General features: G+C 39.9%; 1 protein-coding gene across 1 annotated transcript in view; it reads left to right on the forward strand.

Moving 5' to 3' along the window:
- The window catches only part of LOC149140000 (putative cadmium/zinc-transporting ATPase HMA1, chloroplastic), a 396,088-nt gene that overhangs the window by 224,707 nt on the left and 152,945 nt on the right, over positions 1-18,436 (forward strand). The window contains exon 7 of the mRNA XM_089450873.1: positions 8,920-9,164. Within this exon, the coding sequence (XP_089306999.1) occupies positions 8,920-9,164 (245 nt within the window). The remainder of the gene's footprint in view (positions 1-8,919; positions 9,165-18,436) is intronic.

An 18,436-nucleotide genomic window follows, 5' to 3' on the forward strand; every position in this document is an offset into this window, starting at 1 on the left:
TCCCAACCCAACTGGTCGACAGTTGGTCTTCATCACCTCATAGGGTCTACCCCCCTTAGCCGCGGGAGACAGGCTTAAACGGAGAGATCGGGGATCAGAGTGACAGCCCCCGGTCTGAGCGTTGTCGTGTCAATCTGTGCGACAACACTCCTCATAGAGCATTGGGGAAGAAAACGCCAGAAGGGGTCTTCACATGAAAGAAGCTAGAAGTTAGTCACTTTAGGATCTTTGGCAATGTTCCTTATTGCCATGTGATAGATGAGAAGCGCACCAAATTGGATCAAATTGCAAATAAGGGGTTTCTCGTTGGTATAGCAAGATCTCCAAGGCATATAGGATCTACATTCCTAGCAATAAGAATATTGTAGTAAGACATGATGTAAAGTTCATGAAAGATTGAGCTTTCAAGAGATCTCATGCGATTCAGCCATCTGAAGCTCCATTGGTCCAACAACAGGGGCAGCAACAAGGGCAACCAGTGGGACCACTAGTGGGACAGTCACAGGGATCCAGTAGAGTAACCAGTACTAGCATTTCCTTAGGAGTAGGGAATCTAGTGAGATGTCAAGAAATGGAGCAACAGGGGCAGGATGAGTAGGAGGTGGTCGAACCTCCCACTACTAGTGGTAGAGGCAACAGAGAGGTTCGTCAGACATTGAGAGATGTAGAGGAGTTTGTTGGAGCTCCTAGGACGAGCAAAAGAGAGCAAAGACAACCTGACAAATATCAGGCATTGGTAGCTTAGGTTGCAGATACTTCCAGATTTCAGGAAGCCGCACAATATCAAGTGTGGGTAGATGCCATGGTAGAAGAATACAACTCTATCATGACAAATGATGTTTGGGAGGTGGTGCCGAGGCTCGAGGACGGGTTAGTTGTAGGTTCTTGATGGATCTACAAGATCAAGTATGCTGCAGATGGCAGTGTGGAGAAGTACAAGGCTAGGTTTGTGGCAAAGGGGTATGCACAGAAAGAAGGGATAGATTATGAGGAGACCTTTGCTCCTGTTTCCAAATACACCTCTATTTGGTCAGTCATATCCCTAGCAGCTTAGATGGGATGGCAGATTCAACAGATGGATGTCAAGAAGTGAACGGGGAATAAGTGTACATTCTTGAACGGGGTGATAGAGGAAGAAGTGTACATTGAACAACCAGAGGGCTTCGAGACTCATGAGAGGCGCACTCATGTGTGTAGATTAAAGAAAGCTTTATATGGGCTCAAGCAGGCTCCCAAGGCATGGTATGGTTGGATCGAAAACTACTTGCAGCAGATGAGATTTGTCAAGAGTGACACAAATCTCAACCTTTACTATTTGATGGTAGAGGGTGAGCCTCTCATCCTAGTGTTGTATGTGGATGATCTCTTCTTGACAGGATCATCAGGGCTCATAGAGGACTGCAAGGGGAACCTGGCAGCAGAGTTTGATATGAAGGATTTGGGGTTGATGCACTATTTCCTAGGATAGGAAGTGTTGTAGAAGGATGGGGAGATATTCCTTGGGCAGGTAACATATGCTACATACATTCCGAAGAGATTTAGAATGTAGGATTGTAGACCCATGTGTATGCCCATGATCACCATTTGGAAGAATATAGATGCATCAGATGACAAAGATGTCAACCCCACCATGTATAGACAAATTATTGGTTCTCTCATGTATCTGGTCAACACTAGGCTAGATATTTGCGTCACAGTCCGTACCCTCAGTCAGTTTATGGTAGACCTGAAGAGGGTACATTGGGTAGCACCGAGGCATATTTTGAGGTATGTGCACGACATAGTCGAGTATGGGTTGAGATATACCTGAGGGGATGATCTCATACTATATGGATTCACAGATGCAGATTGGACAAGCAATTCAGTGAATTGGAAAAGTACCTCTGGGTACTGCTTCAACGTTAGATAAGGGATGGTTTCTTGGTGTAACAAGAAGTAGAAGTCAGTAGCACTGGGCCCTGCAAAAGCAGAGTATATGGCAGGAAATACAACTACGTGTGGAGCTATATGGCTTTGGAAGCTGCTAGTAAACTTGTTCAGGTAGAGGATGGAGGCGACCAATGTCTACTGTGATAATTAGAGTTGCATTAAGCTCTCTGTGAATCCATTGTTACATGAGAGGTCGAAACACATAGATATTCGGTGTAATTTCATAAGAGATTGTGTATAGTGTGGAGCGGTCCAGCTATAGTATGTTCCCACAAAAGAGCAGGTTGTAGATATACTGACAAAAGCTCTAGGGAGAGCTAAGTTCGTCTATTTCAGAGAACAGATGGGTATGGTGGAGAACCTGGACAAATTATTTTGGATGCTTCTCAAGTGCAGTTACAACAATAACAACAAATGAGAGGGAGTTGCAGTCTAGATGCAAAATCGGCAACGATATGTCAGTGTCAGCAACAACATGGATGCAACATCAGAGTTGTGCAGTGGTTGGTGGGCAGTAGCAACCAGACATCAACAACGTGATAGGAGGTGATATAGAGACAAGGTGTTGTGGCAGGTTGTGTAGCACTAGAGAGAACACAGTCCTCGCTAAGAAGGAGTGTTAGTTTTTGTAGCATTAGATGTGTTCTAGCCTCAAAATTTGGTGGAGAGGCTAGAATACATGAGATCTCCAAAAACCCAAAAATTGTTTCTAGAAATTCCAATTAGAGATGACTTAATTAGATTATTAACCTATTTTTTAATGTTTTCTAAGTCTAAACTTAGGAAAACTAGTTAATTAGTCAAGGTGAGAATTCTCTCGAAACTCACATAGATCGATCTAGAAATTGATTGTTTAAAATTTAATCTTGGTTGTTAGAGTCCCAACAGGAAGATATAAGAAGAGATCGATGTGGTGATGGAAAACACACCAGTGCAGATACTCAGTTGCCCAAGCAGTTCGCTTTTCTTAGTCGCAGAGACACAACAGAGAAGATAGAGCTAGAGGGTGAGTAGCAGGTGGTAGAGGAGGTCAGCAACATTTCCGAAGGAAGTATTCTAGTTCTGGGAGAGAAAGTGTGAAATTCCCAGAGGGTTTGCGCAAGCATTGTCCAGAGGTTGATGTAGAAGGATTTGTGTGTGGCTGGGGAGGCAATTTTGGGTTCAAAAATTAGCTGTGGTGTGAGGGAAAATTCACACAATAATTTTTCCTGTATTTTTCTCAGATTAGATTGCCAGTAGAGCATCTAAATTATTGTACTCAGATTTGCTGCTGAAGAATAATAATAAAACCATCATCTGCTGCACCAATTTTCCCGCATTGGATTTTTACAGGGACGATTGTCCAAAAATAATTGTGTTGAATTTTTGTGTGCTAGAATTTCTCAGTTTCCAGTATTTTATTTTCCGCAGTATTTTTATGGTGAAAAATGCAGGAGTGATTTATTGATTGTTTGCCGTAAGAAATAAACTGCATAATTCAATTTACAACATAGTTTTCAAAACCGGCCAGTCTGAACTAGAAACCGGTCAAACCAGTCGGTTCATTAGCCCTGGCCATCAAACCAGTTGAAAAACCCAGTTTTTGAGTGGCGTACTGGTTTTTTGGTCTGACTGGCCATAAACCGGTTGGTTTATGAAGGAACTGACTAGTTTTCCCATAAATCGGTCGTTCCTTCATAAACCGGCCAGTTTATTGCTAGGGCAGCCACGGACGCCACAAAATGCAGTTTTGTGAGTTTTGACGCCGTTTGAGGGAAATGTGGGGCTGTTTTCCTCCAAAAACAACCCCTCTAAGAAAAACATGCCTCCCCTCTCATTTGCCTCACACGTATCAAACCTAGCAATCAATGGTAATATTAAATTCTTAAAGTAAAAGTGACATTACCATGAAATGACTCAGGATGTTTGAGACTAGTTTTGACCTTATTGGATTTGATATGGAGAAACTAGAATTTTAGAGTTCACTCAAAATTCAGCAAATTTAATGGTTTTCAGGATTTCATGGTTTGGGGGTTTGCAATGTTTCCATTTGATTCGATTTGATTCTATCATGCATGAGTGTATGATATTGGTGTTTGACCAAGAGCATGAAGCCCTTTAAGAACCTTGATGTTGGCGGCATTGTTTTCTGAACTTTGTTGATGTTGGTGGTATTGATTATTGAACTCGTCTACCATGGCCTTATCAAGAATGTACCCTTCACTCAGAGGAAAATAATTGGTTAGGGATGCTAAGATTTTTTTACCACATTATAAGGCTAAGGAGATGAACTGTTCACTCAAACCAAAATCACTAGTTAGGCATGTTAAACTTTTTCAATTTCTATCATATTATAAGTGAAGACTTGGTGCGAGATGATGTTTATGTATCTCTTGCTGATGATCCCATTTTTAGTAGCATTGAATCAATGATGAGTTTCATGAGTGATCATGTTGATCAATGATTTGTAGTTTTGATTTCTATTTCCGTTGCTACTACTACCAGTACTAATAAGGTTGCAGAGGAGTTTTAGGAGTCCTCAAACACTCAGGAAAATTATTTATGTAGCTCATGTTGATGATCCCTTGTCCAGGAGTGGTGATGAGTTTGATCTTGATGGGGAGTGATCATGTTGATCACTGATATGTAGACTTGTAGAAGGCCAGTGACTCCATAGCTTATAACATTTTTTTTTGGACTCTAGAGGCCATTTAGAGCCTCATTAATTATGCATTCTGTTGCTGATATGTATTGCACTAAGTGCCAATTTGATATATTCACCTTTACCTGGTATATAGATGAGCAAACTTTGCATATTTTATCTTTATTGGTTTGGAATCATGGTTTTAAATCTTAAAAATAGTTTTTTTCATTAAAAACTAATTATTTCATGTAATTTTTTAAAGATCAGTTCATTGAGATCTGACCAGTCCTGGTTTGATAGGTGGACCGGTCCGTCACCAGTTCTGGTTTTTAAAACTATGATTAACAGTTAGAAGAATAATTTCCAGTTACTGCAATAGATGAAATTTTCACACTTTAGGGGCTGATTCAATTTCTTGTTCCTCATTACGAATGGATGAACTTGAAGATGCCATGAATGGGATGTTTCCAGTAACTTAGCAATGGATGGAATGTATAATGGCAAGAACACTTGCAACATGCCAACATTTATATTCAAGAACTAATATTAATTAAAGTTTAATTTGTAATCTATCTTGACTTTCAAGTCTGTCCAATGAAGCATGTTTCAACCTTCAGGTTACAAATAAATTTCAAGTCAAGGTTACAGGTTACAGGGTGCAAGTATTTCAGGTTACTGGAATTATTCATGATTTTATGGAACTAGTGGTCTCGACTTTGAACTGCACATTAAGACTTAAGCAGCAGTGAATTAAAGGCATTCAATTATACATATTTAATAACTTATGGTCACAATAATTAGAGTTGGAATCAAGCCTCCCCAAGGTAAACCTGTACAGAGCTCTACTTTTAGTAGGCCGTTTTATGTTTATAAAGATGATCTGTATGCTCTGCTATATTTTGGTATGCAATTTTATTTTTATAAAAGCTTGAACTGCATGTTTCCATTTCCAGGGGGTTCTTTTATATGGTCCTCCTAGTACCTAAGCTATCCGAAGTGTCCCTCCAAAACCCCAAAAACGTCGTTTGGCGTTTTGGAAACGGAAACGGGTACAATGCAGCGCAGGAACGTTTCAGTTTTTTGGAAACGCAGGATCCTATTTCTGAAACGTTTCCATTTTTTTGGAAACGCAAAATCCTATTTCTGAAACGTTTTGGGCATTTTTAAGGGTTTTGGATCCATTTCTAGAGTTTCCTGACTTGGATATGACGTTGAATGCCATGTCTCATATGACTTTGTTTGATGAGGAGGCACCAATAATTGCATCTTCAAGTGGACATGGCAACAATGCTCCCACTCATGGAGAGGATCCAAATGATGATGTGGATCTTAATTACATGGATGAAGACATATTTGATGATATGTAAATGTAATTTATGATGATGTTTTAAACTTTTGAACAATGAACATTGAATACCATAATATGTCATATGATAGTAGACTGCCAGTCATAGTTCATTTTGTAATTTGCACTATGTAGTGTGCATATAGCATTATTAATTTTGGTGATGATGTTGATGATTGAAATTGGAAACATAAACTTGATGATATGTTGAATGTTATGATAATCACTAATGATGATGACAATGTATATGCTGAATTGATAATCATTATATATTTTTAAATATAGAATCTAGATTCTAAAAGATGAATGGTAATATGAAAGTTTTATTTTGTCGTGTGTGTGTGCATATATATATATGTTGTTTCCTTGCTGTATCGTATCCATATTTTTTGAAAATTTATCCATATTTTTTGAAAATTTGTCGTATCCGTTTCAAACCCCGTTTCCATATCCGTTCCCATATCCATTTCAGTGCAACTTAGCCTGGTACAGGTAAGACACTGTTGGCAAGAGCATGACTCACATGAAGATTTTTCTTTCACTGTTTCTAAGGTTTAAGAAGCACTTCACTGATATTCAAGTCAGATGGAAATATAGAGTTCTCATCCTTGATGATAATCTAATGAACCTAATAGAATGAACACATAAGAATACTTCTAATGCTTGTGCTCTGATGAGATATTGAGTATTGAGAAAAGTTTGTTCATTTGGTGCATACCGCACTCTGTAAACAATCTGAAAGTTACAACAATACTTCCACTCTGCAAGCTGAAATTTACAACAAGTCTTGCAAGTACAAATTGGCACTGGGCAGTCAGTGAGCATGTTAACTTACCTATGCGTATCTTCCCTCCAACTCCAAGCAGTGATGGCTCGAGGCTCCTCCAACTCCAAGCAGCAACGGGTGGCCTCCTCCAACAACAAAATGACATGAAATGCCTCCATCTCCAAGCAGTTGCTAGCGACGGGTTGCAACTCATGGCCTCCAACAACGAAATTACATGAAGTCAAATAAAAATAGGGTTACAGGGTGATAAATATGTTAAGAGGGGGTGGGCCCTCAACGCTGACCTTTCTTGATGAAAAAAATGACTCCCATTCCCGGCTTTGAGCATTTGTGGGTGGATCCGTTTCCGGAATTTCTTGATGAAAAAAATGACTCCCATTCCCGGCTTTGAGCATTTGTGGGTGGATCCGTTTCCGGAATTCCGGAAACGGATCCAAAATAATTTTAAAATGTTTAAAACATATTGAAATCGAAATCCTCTGTTTCCAAAAATATGAAAATGGCTACGAAACGTTTCTGCGGCATTTCAGAGGAGAATTGTTTCCGTTTCCATTTCCAAACTGCTGAATGGCGTTTCTGGGGGTTGGGAGGGGTGTTTCTGCCAACTTAGAGATATGTCAGTTAGGCAACATTCTTCCTAGCATACTATGACTAGAGTACCCCAGTATTCCTCAAAACATCACGGTTATATTTCTGTCCAACGTCAAGGAATATATGGTTTTGTTTGGTCAAATCTTTAGAGAGGAATACAAGCATGCGTTAATGATTTCCATTCTACTTTTGAAGATCTATTAGCGTTGGATGTTAGGGGAGTTGCTGGGGGAAGGATCTTTTCTCCCTCAAGCACCTATTAGGCTGGCCCTCTTAACCCTTGGCATTCTTTAATGGATATTATGAAAAACTATATTGGGCCTTTTGGAGTGGTGGGTGGTGACATAATTGGTCCCTCTGCATTTGCTTCGAGCATTGACATAGGCATGTGACAATTCTTATTTCTTGTGTTGGTTTCTAGTTTTGATTTTTATCTTTCCTGGAAGGCTTGTACATGTACTTGGGTATTATAATGTACATTTTTACTCTTACTTGGGCTTTGATGTCCTATCTATTATGAGATCTAGGGGAGATACTGTAGTTTGTATAGAGATTCTTGAGGATTCTAATCCACCTTCTTCTGCTACCTGGATCAAGGATGCTTAGCTCTCTTTGTTTGAGAAATCGTCATCTTTAGACATAGAGCTTGTAGGAAACTGCTAGGGCCAAACTTAGTGCTACCAAATTGATCACCTCCTTTCAACACATTCTTAGATGTTGGAGGCAGTAAGCATCCTTTAAATGTTGTCATTTCACAGACAAAAAAGGACATGTTGGTTAAAACGGCATTCTTTCTAGTGTATTACATGTATATGGATCTACTTCTATTAGACTATTTGACATCGAGGACCATATAGTTCCCTTTGCACACATTCTGTTGTAGTGTAGATTTACATATCCTTGGAGTTGCTCCATTTCACTATGTTTTCAATGTTCATTCTGTACACATTGTTTTAGTGTAGCTATTTTTAATTTTCCATTCCCTAGGGTTATTTCCACGCTAGTTCTTTTTACTCTGTTGAATACTGATGTAATTTTGAGTCCCACTGACCTATTTGGGTCATCTGTGAACACTAATATAAATTATTTCTTTCCTTGATTCATTCTAAGTTTCTAACTAATACCTATTCTGTAGAAAGTGAGGCAAAGTACATCTTAACACTGGCTGTTCATGGAATTGTAAGGCTAAGTGCCAGCACCTGAACTTTATCACATTTCATCACATGCATATGCTGAAGACTTGGACAAAATTACCAAGTTTCCACATAGTGGTGAAAGGGATATTTAAAACTTTAGAATGACTATTAAAATTGAGAAGCAAGCTGGAGTGTCAGTTCCAGTGAAAACATTTGACAGGCTTGGGAGGTTCATTTGGTATTGATTCGTTTGTTTAAACTTTATATATATTATGCTGTTTGGAAGTGAAATGCTTGCAGAGCACTTTTGATCAAATATTGTGGATTCTTTTTCCATGGTAGAGATATTTTTCTGATGAATAGCCAAGTGAGAAAATATTGTATACATTTTGCTTTTATTGATTTCATTTGATAATATGATTTTTGTCTAATGATTGCCTATTTTTTGGTTTTTGAAAGAACTTATTAGAGATTTAACAGCTATCTTTTGAACAATTTTATTTGACAGGGTATCCTGTTAAAAGGTGCACATGCATTGGATGCACTTGCATCTTGCGATACTATTGCGTTTGACAAAACTGGAACTTTAACCACGGGGGGTCTTGTCTGCAAGGGAATTGAACCAATCCATGGACATAGTTTACTTGGACAGAATGACAAGAATGTTAATGCTTGCTGCAATCCAAGCTGTGAAAACGAAGCTCTTGCGGTGGCATTTGCTATGGAAAAAGGAACCACACATCCCATTGCAAGGTAGAATTGTAGAACAAAGTTTTCACACTCTGGAGTCTGTTCATTGGCATCTGCATTTTAAGCTGTGGCCAAAATATTTGCATTCTCTATCAGCTTTTAACTAAGTTAGGAAGACGTTTTCACTGTAAATCACTCCAGAAGATACTGTTCCATTTAATAGATTAATTTGGGGGAACATCATATCAAGGTAGCTTGATGTCTAGGTCCTATATTTTTCCATGTGTCAGCTTGCTGCATTCATCTTTGTTTGCTCATCTAACTAAAATTCCAATTAACCTAAAAGAACTACTTGTAAATATATAAGAATCTGGTATGCCTTTGAGGAAGTGTCTGTTGAATTGTGGAAACCCAAAAACATGCAATGGTGTGAATAAATCTAAAACATTTCGGAGGTTATGAAATGCACCTATTGGCTTTAGGTTTTGTGTGAAAATTTCTACTCTTCAAGGAACCCTTACTACAGCAAATCTGAATCTACTTCACCTACTTGATTTTTAAACATTCATCAAGTTATTCTCTGAATACTGAAGCAAATTACTTTTGTAGCTTACACTACTTTAATATTTGATTATATGAAACAAGGACACTGAGCAAAGAACAAGATACATAGGACAAATTTATTTTTGGACAAAGAAGTCCCCGGAAAAACCCAATGCGGGAAAACTGGTGCAGCATCTCTGAGGGTTTTCTATTATTAAGTAGTAATTCTGAATACAATGCTGGATGCCGTCAGGACAATCGAGTCATAGAGAAAATACAATGGCGGAAAATCTGAGTGAGTTTTACCTCACTTCACCCCACAGATTCCGGCAGATCCAGCTGCAAGATTGGCTAACCTCGACTACTTCTGCGCTGACCCTGCGTTAGCTTTTAGGGTCTGTGTTAGCCCTGTGATGCCTCTTCTGCCCACCGCGTCAGCTTTACCACCTATTTAGGTAGTTCCTCGATAGTTCTGACTTTTTGCATGGAGGGTAGCTTTCTGCTTCTGCGCTGGCCCTTCTGGCTCTGCGTCAGGCCTGCGTGGGCCCAGATTGGCCCAACATCAGTCCTCTTAGCTACTGAGCTGCCTCCAATAGCTTCTCTCTGCCTCTCTGTCAGTATTCTCGAACTATCCCTGCCCCTCTGCTGCAAGATCTTACCAATCGATTTTCCTCCTGAGAACTTCTCACCTCGGAAAATCTACTTCCTCAATCTCTCTGTGTGTGTTTCTAAATGAACCCCAAGCCTCCCTATACTTTTCTCGTTGAGACTTCAACAATCGATATTAAGTCTCTAATCAACGACTAAGATTAAAACATGACTTGATCTGCCTTCTAGATCATTCTCACACATACTTTGGTTAATACCCATTAATATTTTAATTTTCCTAAGTTTAGATTTAGGAACCCCATTAAAAATATTGATTATTTTAATAAAATACAATCCTGGTGGAATTTCACCAAACGGTTTCTGGGTTCTTTAGGACTCATGTGCCAAAGCTTCTCCACCAATTTTCATGGTTAGAGCACATCCAGTGCTACCAAAAACTAACAATCCCTCTTAGCGAGGAAAGTGCTCTAGCAACAATGTCCAACTGCATGTTGCTCTTTTTCTGAAGCACCTCCTTTCCGCACTATTGCTGCCACCAACATTGTGCTACTGCTGTTACTGTACTGCTACCTATGATGCTGCCATTACCACTGCTACATCTGTACTACAACCCCCTCCCAAATGCTGCATCTGCTAAGTTGCTAGCACTGCCACTGCTAACACTGTATTCATACTGCAACTCAGTTGTTGAGAGAAGCAACCGAAAAACATCCAAATTTAACTGAACTTAACTGTGTTCAACATAATACCATGAATGTTGGAATCTGAATGCTCTAGTCTCTGATCCTCTGAATCTTCTGCGCTGCTGCTGACTTCTGCACTGTGCCAACTGCACTGTTGCCAACCTTGCTCTGCACTGATCAGTCTCTGGTCTTCGGCTACTACATCTGTCTCTCCAAACAATCCACTGCATCATCTGACACTAAGTCCATCTTGCTACTGCTGAATCTTGGGCTCCCATAGCAAGGAATTGATCCAAGTGGTGGACTCCTCAAGGATCCTGCCCGCATGTAGTCCTCCCGACTACAACTCAATATCACCCCATTTCCCTCATGGAGATGCATGGGCACTCATGGCAATCTCATCTTTATCAATCTTTGCTAGAGAAGCCTTAAGATCACGTTTCTCATCCATTTCCTTTTGCTTCAAAGGACATTGGGATGCAAAGTGGCCCATCTCGTGACAACTGAAACATTTCACCTTCGAAATGTCCTTCCTCTTCTGCTTCTGCTATCCCTTTGCTGCTAGAGCTGTGTTCTCCTCCTCCTCCTTGGTCTTTGTGCCACTCCCACAATTGCCATTGAGGGTTGACCTTGACTAGGTCCCTCCTTAATTCCTCCTGTTGAAGAACTGCCCACATCTCCTCCCATGAAGGTAGTCTTTCCCTACCCAATATACTTTGGAGAATACTTGCCATTCATCCGAGACTCCATTGAGGGCCGTCCTTACCATCGCAGTAGACTAAGGAGTGGACCCCACTGCAGTAAGCTGGTCTCTGGTGTCTTGAAGACTTTGAAGATAGGAGTTAACTCCTTCTCCCTTGTGCATCAATGTCTGCTACAACTTCTATTCTAGATACATCTTCTGCTGTTCGGAAGAGCCTTCATATACTGAAGACAAAGCTTCCCACGCCTCTCGGGCTGTAACTTTGCCCTACAAGTGTGAGAGCACATGATCTCGAACTCCATCGAGAATAAACGTATTCGCCTTCCCCCGCTCGGCCTTTTACTTCTTCCTTTGATCATTATCAACAGGAACAACCACAACACTCTTGACGTAAGCTTCGAGATCGTACTCCTCTAGAAAAACTAAGATTTTGGTCTTCCATATGACATAGTTGGAAGCTCCTCCAACTTGTCTTGATCTCTGAGCCCATGCGATGCCATCTCACCCAACTGTCGAACTGACTCCTCTAGTCACTGCTTAACACTGTTTAGCTACCCAGCAAGTGAGAAATTCGCACTTTTTGGCAAAAAGTTCTCTGAGGAGAAAATTCCCCTTCTGTGTCTATGCTCTTTACCAACGGATTTCTGCTCCGGCGGAAATTGCGCCCTTCAAGCATTGCGCTGAGGCTCTGCGTCACTCCCTCTGCCTCTGCAAGCTCATGAACCGGAAATCATACCTCTCTGTCGACTCTCTCCGAGAGAGATTTCCTTAGAATCTCTGCTTCCCGGCAAGGACTGTGCAATCCCTTCAAGGGGATTTGAATGCCAAATGCAGCTATTGGCCTCTCTACTCAGCGCTGGATCTACTTTTCCTGTTTCAAAATCAATGCTCTGATACCATGTGAAAATTCCTACTCTTCAAGGAACCCCTACTACAACAAATCTGAATCTACTTCACCTACCTGATTTTAAACATTCATCAAGTTATTCTCTGAATACTAAAGCAAATTATGTTTGCATCCTACACTATTCTAATATTTGATTACATGAAACAAAGAAATTGAGCAAAGAACAAGATACATAGTACAGAGTTATTTTTGGACAAAATAGTCCCCGAAAAAACCCAATGCGGGAAAATTGGTGCAGCGGCTCTGAGGGTTTTCTATTATTAAATAATAATTCTGAATACAACGCTGGATGCCCTCCCAACGATCTAGTGACAAAAAATACAATGGCGGAAAATCTAAGTGAGTTTTACCTCACTTCACCCGACAGATTCTGGCTGATCTGGCAGCAAGACTAGCTAACCCCGACTACTTCTATGTTGGCCCTGCGTAGGCCTTGCATCAGCCTTTCAGGCTCTGCGTTAGCGCTACACTACCTCAACTTTCCCGATAGTTCCCACAGTTCCGACTTTCTGTGTGGAGGGCAACTTTCTGCTTCTGTGTTGGCCCTTCTGGCTCTACATCAGTCCTGAGTGGGCCCAGGTTGGCCTAGCATCAGTCCTCTTAGCTGCTGCGCTGCCTCCAATAGCTTCTCTCCGCCTCTCTGTCAGTGTTCCTGAACTATCCCTGTCCCTCTGCTGCAAGATCTCCCTAATCGATTTTCCTCTTGAGAACGTCTCGCCTCAGGAAATCAATTTCCTCAATCTGTGTGTGTGTGTGTGTTTGTAAATGAACCCCAAGCCTCCTTATATTTTCTTGTTGAGACTTCAATGGGCGAGATTAAGTCTCTAATCAACGGCTAAGATTAAAACATGACTTGATCCACCTTCTAGATCATGCTCACCCATATTTTGATTAACACCCATTAATATTTTAATTTTCCTAAGTTTAGACTTAGGAACCCCATTAAAAATATTAATTATTTTAATAAAATACAATCCGAGTGGAATTTCACCAAACGGTTTCTGGGTTCGTTAGAACTCATGTGCTTTAGCCTCTCCACCAATTTTCATGGCTAGAGCTCATCCGATGCTACCAAAAACTAACATTTTGGAGATATAGTTGCTATAATTGGAAGTTCAATTATGTCCCTTAATCTTGGAGAAGAGGAGGTAATTTGTTAGCAAATCTGAGTATCATTTACACTTGCTTCTGATCTACACAATCTTGAATTTGCTTAGATAAGTTATCCATAAAAAAAAATAGTGTAATGTCAGGAAATCTATCTAGTGCTACCTCTGAAACCAGATTCGCTCTTAGAGGGCCCACGTGTTCGAATCTGTCGAATCCGATAAGATTCGACCTAAATCGTGTCCGATTTCGTGACACGTTGTGTCCGATTGGGACATGATTGAATCCGAATCGTGTCCTGATCGGACACATCATGTCACGATATCTGTACACGAATTCAGCAAATTGGGACTCGCGTGGCCATAAAAGGGCGGAAATGCCTCTTGCATAATTTTCTATCATTTCTTTTGCAATAGGTGAGCTGTGGGTTTGCTGTGAGGAGTTTGGAGCAGGGAGCCAAGGGTTTGGGGTGTTTTCAAGGAGATTCAAGCAACAGGTAAGTGCATTTCCTCTCTATTTTTTTGCATTTGTATTACAACAGTTTGTATATGCATTTCTTTTACAAATTTGTGCGTGTTTTATTTATTTTTTTACAGTATTCATGGCTCAATCAAAGGCAACAGGTAGTGGGCAAAGGGGAAGAATGTCCCCATTGGAGATGCCCCTCCTTCCCCAATTTTATCAGAGTCTGCTGCAAGTATTCCCTCTATTGCAAGTAATGTTGAGGGAAGACTTTCTCCTAAAGTTAACATTGAGAAATATCCCTTGTGGAAATATGTCACAAGAGAGGATGGGCCAAATAGCAAGGTGAAGGGAGGAAGCAATGTGAATTGGAGATGCAACTTTTGCCATAGTACTTTCACAAGCACATATTTCGGTGTGAAAGGCCATTTGTTGGCTTTACCAAGTTGTGGGGTTGGAGCTTGTGCAGAAGTTCCTTTACAAAAGAGGAAAGAAATGGAAAGAGAATTCATTGTTGGTATGGCAAATGTGGCTGCAAAATAAAAAAAAAACCAAGAATGATGAGCCCCTTCCATTTTTGAGGAAATGCAGTGACAAATCCCCATTTGAGAGTTCTAGTGGGGAACAAGTAGCAAAAAGAAAGGCAATTTCACTTGGCCCAATGGACAAGATTTTTTAAAAGGAGAAACGGGAAGAGCTTGATCTCAGCATTGCCTTCTTTTTCTATGAAAACTTCATATCCTTTAACGTTGCACACTCACCTCTATTTATTGAGATGCGCCGAGCTCTAATTCAGGGGGCTGCATCATGGTATGTGCCTCTTGGTTCAGAGAAGCTTAGAACCAGATTGTTGACGAAGGCAAAAATAGAGGTGCAAAAAATGCTTGAGCCTATTAAAGCATCATGGCCAACATCTGGGGTTAGCATTGTTTCTGATGGATGGACAAATCTAGCACGACACCCACTCATCAACTTCATGGTGTCTTCCTTGAATGGTCCAGTATTCTTGAAAGCAGTGGATACACTTGGAGAATACAAGGATGCACAATATATGGGTGAGTTGTTTATTAAAGTTATTGAAGATGTAGGTGTTGATTCTTGTGTGCAAATCATTACAGATAATGCACCTGTTTGCAAGGCTGCTAAATATCCACAAGTGTTTTGGACACCTTGCATTGTCCATTCATTGAACTTAGCACTGGCATCCATTGCTTCTGATGTGCTTTGGATTGGTAACATGCACGACATATCCGTAACTTTGTTCAAAATCATACAAATGCCCTCACTATCTACAATGAGTATAGTAATCTATCATTGTTGAAGATTGTGGATACACGGTTTGCCTCTTCATTCATCATGTTGAAGAGGTTGAGGGAGGTTGAGACCACTCTTGGGGCCATGGTTATTTTAGAGTTTTGGTCTTTTTGGAGAAAGACAGATCCAGTAGCCTCTAAAAGAGTGAAGGACACAGTGCTAGATGATGCTTGGTGGGAGAGGGTAGATCTAATTATTCAGATCATGGACCCTATCATTTCTTTGCTTTGATTTGCAGATATAGACAAACCCATCCTAGGAGAGGTTTATGAGGGATGGGATTCCATGATTGAGTCTGTGAGGAGCATTATTCTACAGAGTGAGTGCCCAAAGTATGAGACATCACCAGAGGCCTTTTGTGGTACTATACAAGATATTCTTGTCAGCAGATGGGACAAGAATTGCACACCTTTACATTGTTTGGTTCACTCATTGAACCCACAATACTTCAACCATGAGTGGCTAAATGGTGGACCTTTTTGTAGATTCCATCCTCACATGGATGGTGAAATCTCATAGGGGAGGAAAGATGCATTCAGGTGGGTTTTCTAGGATAGAGCATTGCTTGATGAGGTGGAGGATGCCTTTGCAGAGTTTTCCATTGGCACTGGTTGATTTGCAGGATATGATGTGATTAGAGATAGGGGGGCTAAGAAGCCCTATTCTTGGTGGACAAATCATGGGGCAACAAGCCCTCCTCTACAGTAGTTAGCCATGAGGCTTCTCTCTCAGGTGACTTCATGCTCTTGTTGCGAGAGGAATTGGAGCACATATGGGAATTTGTATAGTGTTAAGAAGAGTAGGCTTGAGCAGTACAAGGCAGAGACAATGGTGTATGTGCACACCAACCTTCGTCTTATTTACGGGCAGAGGGAAGAGTGGTTGAAGGGAAAGAAAAAGATGTGGGATGTCTTTTCTGATGATATGGGTTTGGACAACAGTGTTGAGTTGGCATTGGCCAACATGGATCTCAATGATCCAGTGCTAGAGCCTGTTAGATTTGATGATGGTGATACTGTAGAGGGGTCATCCTTCACAGCAGCAGATGCAGAGGTGACTTTGGATATAAGGGAAGAGGAGGATGCAGAGGAGAGCAGTGGTGACCACGATGATGAGGACAATGATGCTAATTTTGATGATGACTATGAGGATTGATGACTCATGAGTCATGAGCTACCTATTGCCTTAAGGCTTGTATACTTGTAGTTGTTTTGTATTTTCTATTTCTATTTTCCATTGACATTGCACTACCTATGTAACACTTTTGATTTTGATGACTTAATGAAAAAACTACAACTTTCAGTGTATTTATCTTACTATCTTGTCTTTTTCCTATTGGATCATTGATGAATTGAATATGTATTATGATTTTAGAATTTATGATTCATTGAGTTATGATTTATGTGACATGTATTTGAATTTTGTATGTACTATGCATGCTATAATGCTACTTTGTAAATAATAAAACTTACATCTAGATGAAGATCTATGTTTGAAATCAATGAATTTGTATCATGAATGAGAATTTGTGTAAGAAATATCAAAATTTTAATATATATATATATATATATATATATATATATATAAAACAATATATAATGTATCCGAACGTGTCTTGTTCCGGGGGGTCAATGTGTTTGAATCCGACACTCGAATCCCAGCATCCGACGAATCCCGAATCCACGTGTCAGGTTACTTTGGTGCTCACTGATTGGAAATCTCAAAATTAGATAGTAATCTATATTTGTCCCAAGAAATTGGCATGATGATTTTCATGATAATTGGCATGATATTTGTCCCAAGAAATTGGCATGATAAGTGTTATCACCCAGAAGGAAATTCTCAAAAATTCATGTCGATTGATTTGGCATTGATAGGTTGTGAGTGTTGATCTACACAATCTCGAATTTGCTTAGATAAGTTATCCATCAAAAAAGATAGTGTAATGTTAGGGAAATCTATCTAATGCTCACTGATTGGAAATCCCAAAATTAGATAGTGATCTATATATGTCCGAAGGAATTGGCATGATATGTGTTATCACTTGGAAGGAAATTCTCAAAAGTTCATGTCGATTGATTTGGCATTGATAGGTTGTGAGTGCTGTGATCTACACAATCTCGAATTTTCTTAGATACGTTATCCATCAAAAAAGAGTGTAATGTCAGGGAAATCTATTTAATGCTCACTGATTGGAAATCCCAAAATTAGATAGTGATCTATATCTATCCGAAGAAATTGGCATGATATGTGTTATCATTAGAAAGGAAGTTCTCAAAAATTCATGTTGATTGATTTGGCATTGATAGGTTGTGAGTGCTGAATTGTTGATTTGCATAATCTCGAATTTGCTTAGATAAGTTATCCATCAAAAAAGATAGTGTAATGTCAGGGGAATCTATCTAATGCTCACTGATTGGAAATCCAAAAATTAGATAGTGATCTATATCTGTCCGAAGAAATTGGCATGATATGTGTTATCACTCGGAAGGAAGTTTTCAAAAATTCATGTCAATTGTAATGTTACTAATGGAATTATGCAATGAATAACTGAAGCATGAACTAGAAAACGACCAAAAATATCTACATACAAGGCACGAAAACACCAAATACAAGTTTTAGAACAACAACTGAGCCATTTTGCACACCAATGTTGCACAATTCTTACCATATAAGACTCGTCTGCGTATTGACTTGGCGTGCCGTATAAGACTCTAGAACGACCCGTATAAGACTCGTATAAGGCTCGACAAAATACAAAATAAACTTAAAATATGAAACAATAGAAAAATTAAAATTAAAAAAATTGAATTTGAAGGGTCTCCACGGGTCTTATGCGCTAACTATGCGGGTCATATGTGGTTCTTCACGGGTTCAATGCGGGTAGCCGAGTTTTATGTGGGTTTTGGCGTTTAGGGGTAGAAGTTGCGGGTTGTATCCGAGTCACTTGTTTCACGATAAGATTCGTAAAGACTCGCAGGCCTTATAAGCATCGTGTTACAAGGCT

This window comes from Pinus tabuliformis, chromosome X (assembly GCF_031772625.1).
Source record: "Pinus tabuliformis cultivar Carrire ecotype Pingquan chromosome X, CPIR1, whole genome shotgun sequence".
In the NCBI taxonomy this organism is placed as follows: Eukaryota; Viridiplantae; Streptophyta; class Pinopsida; order Pinales; family Pinaceae; genus Pinus; species Pinus tabuliformis.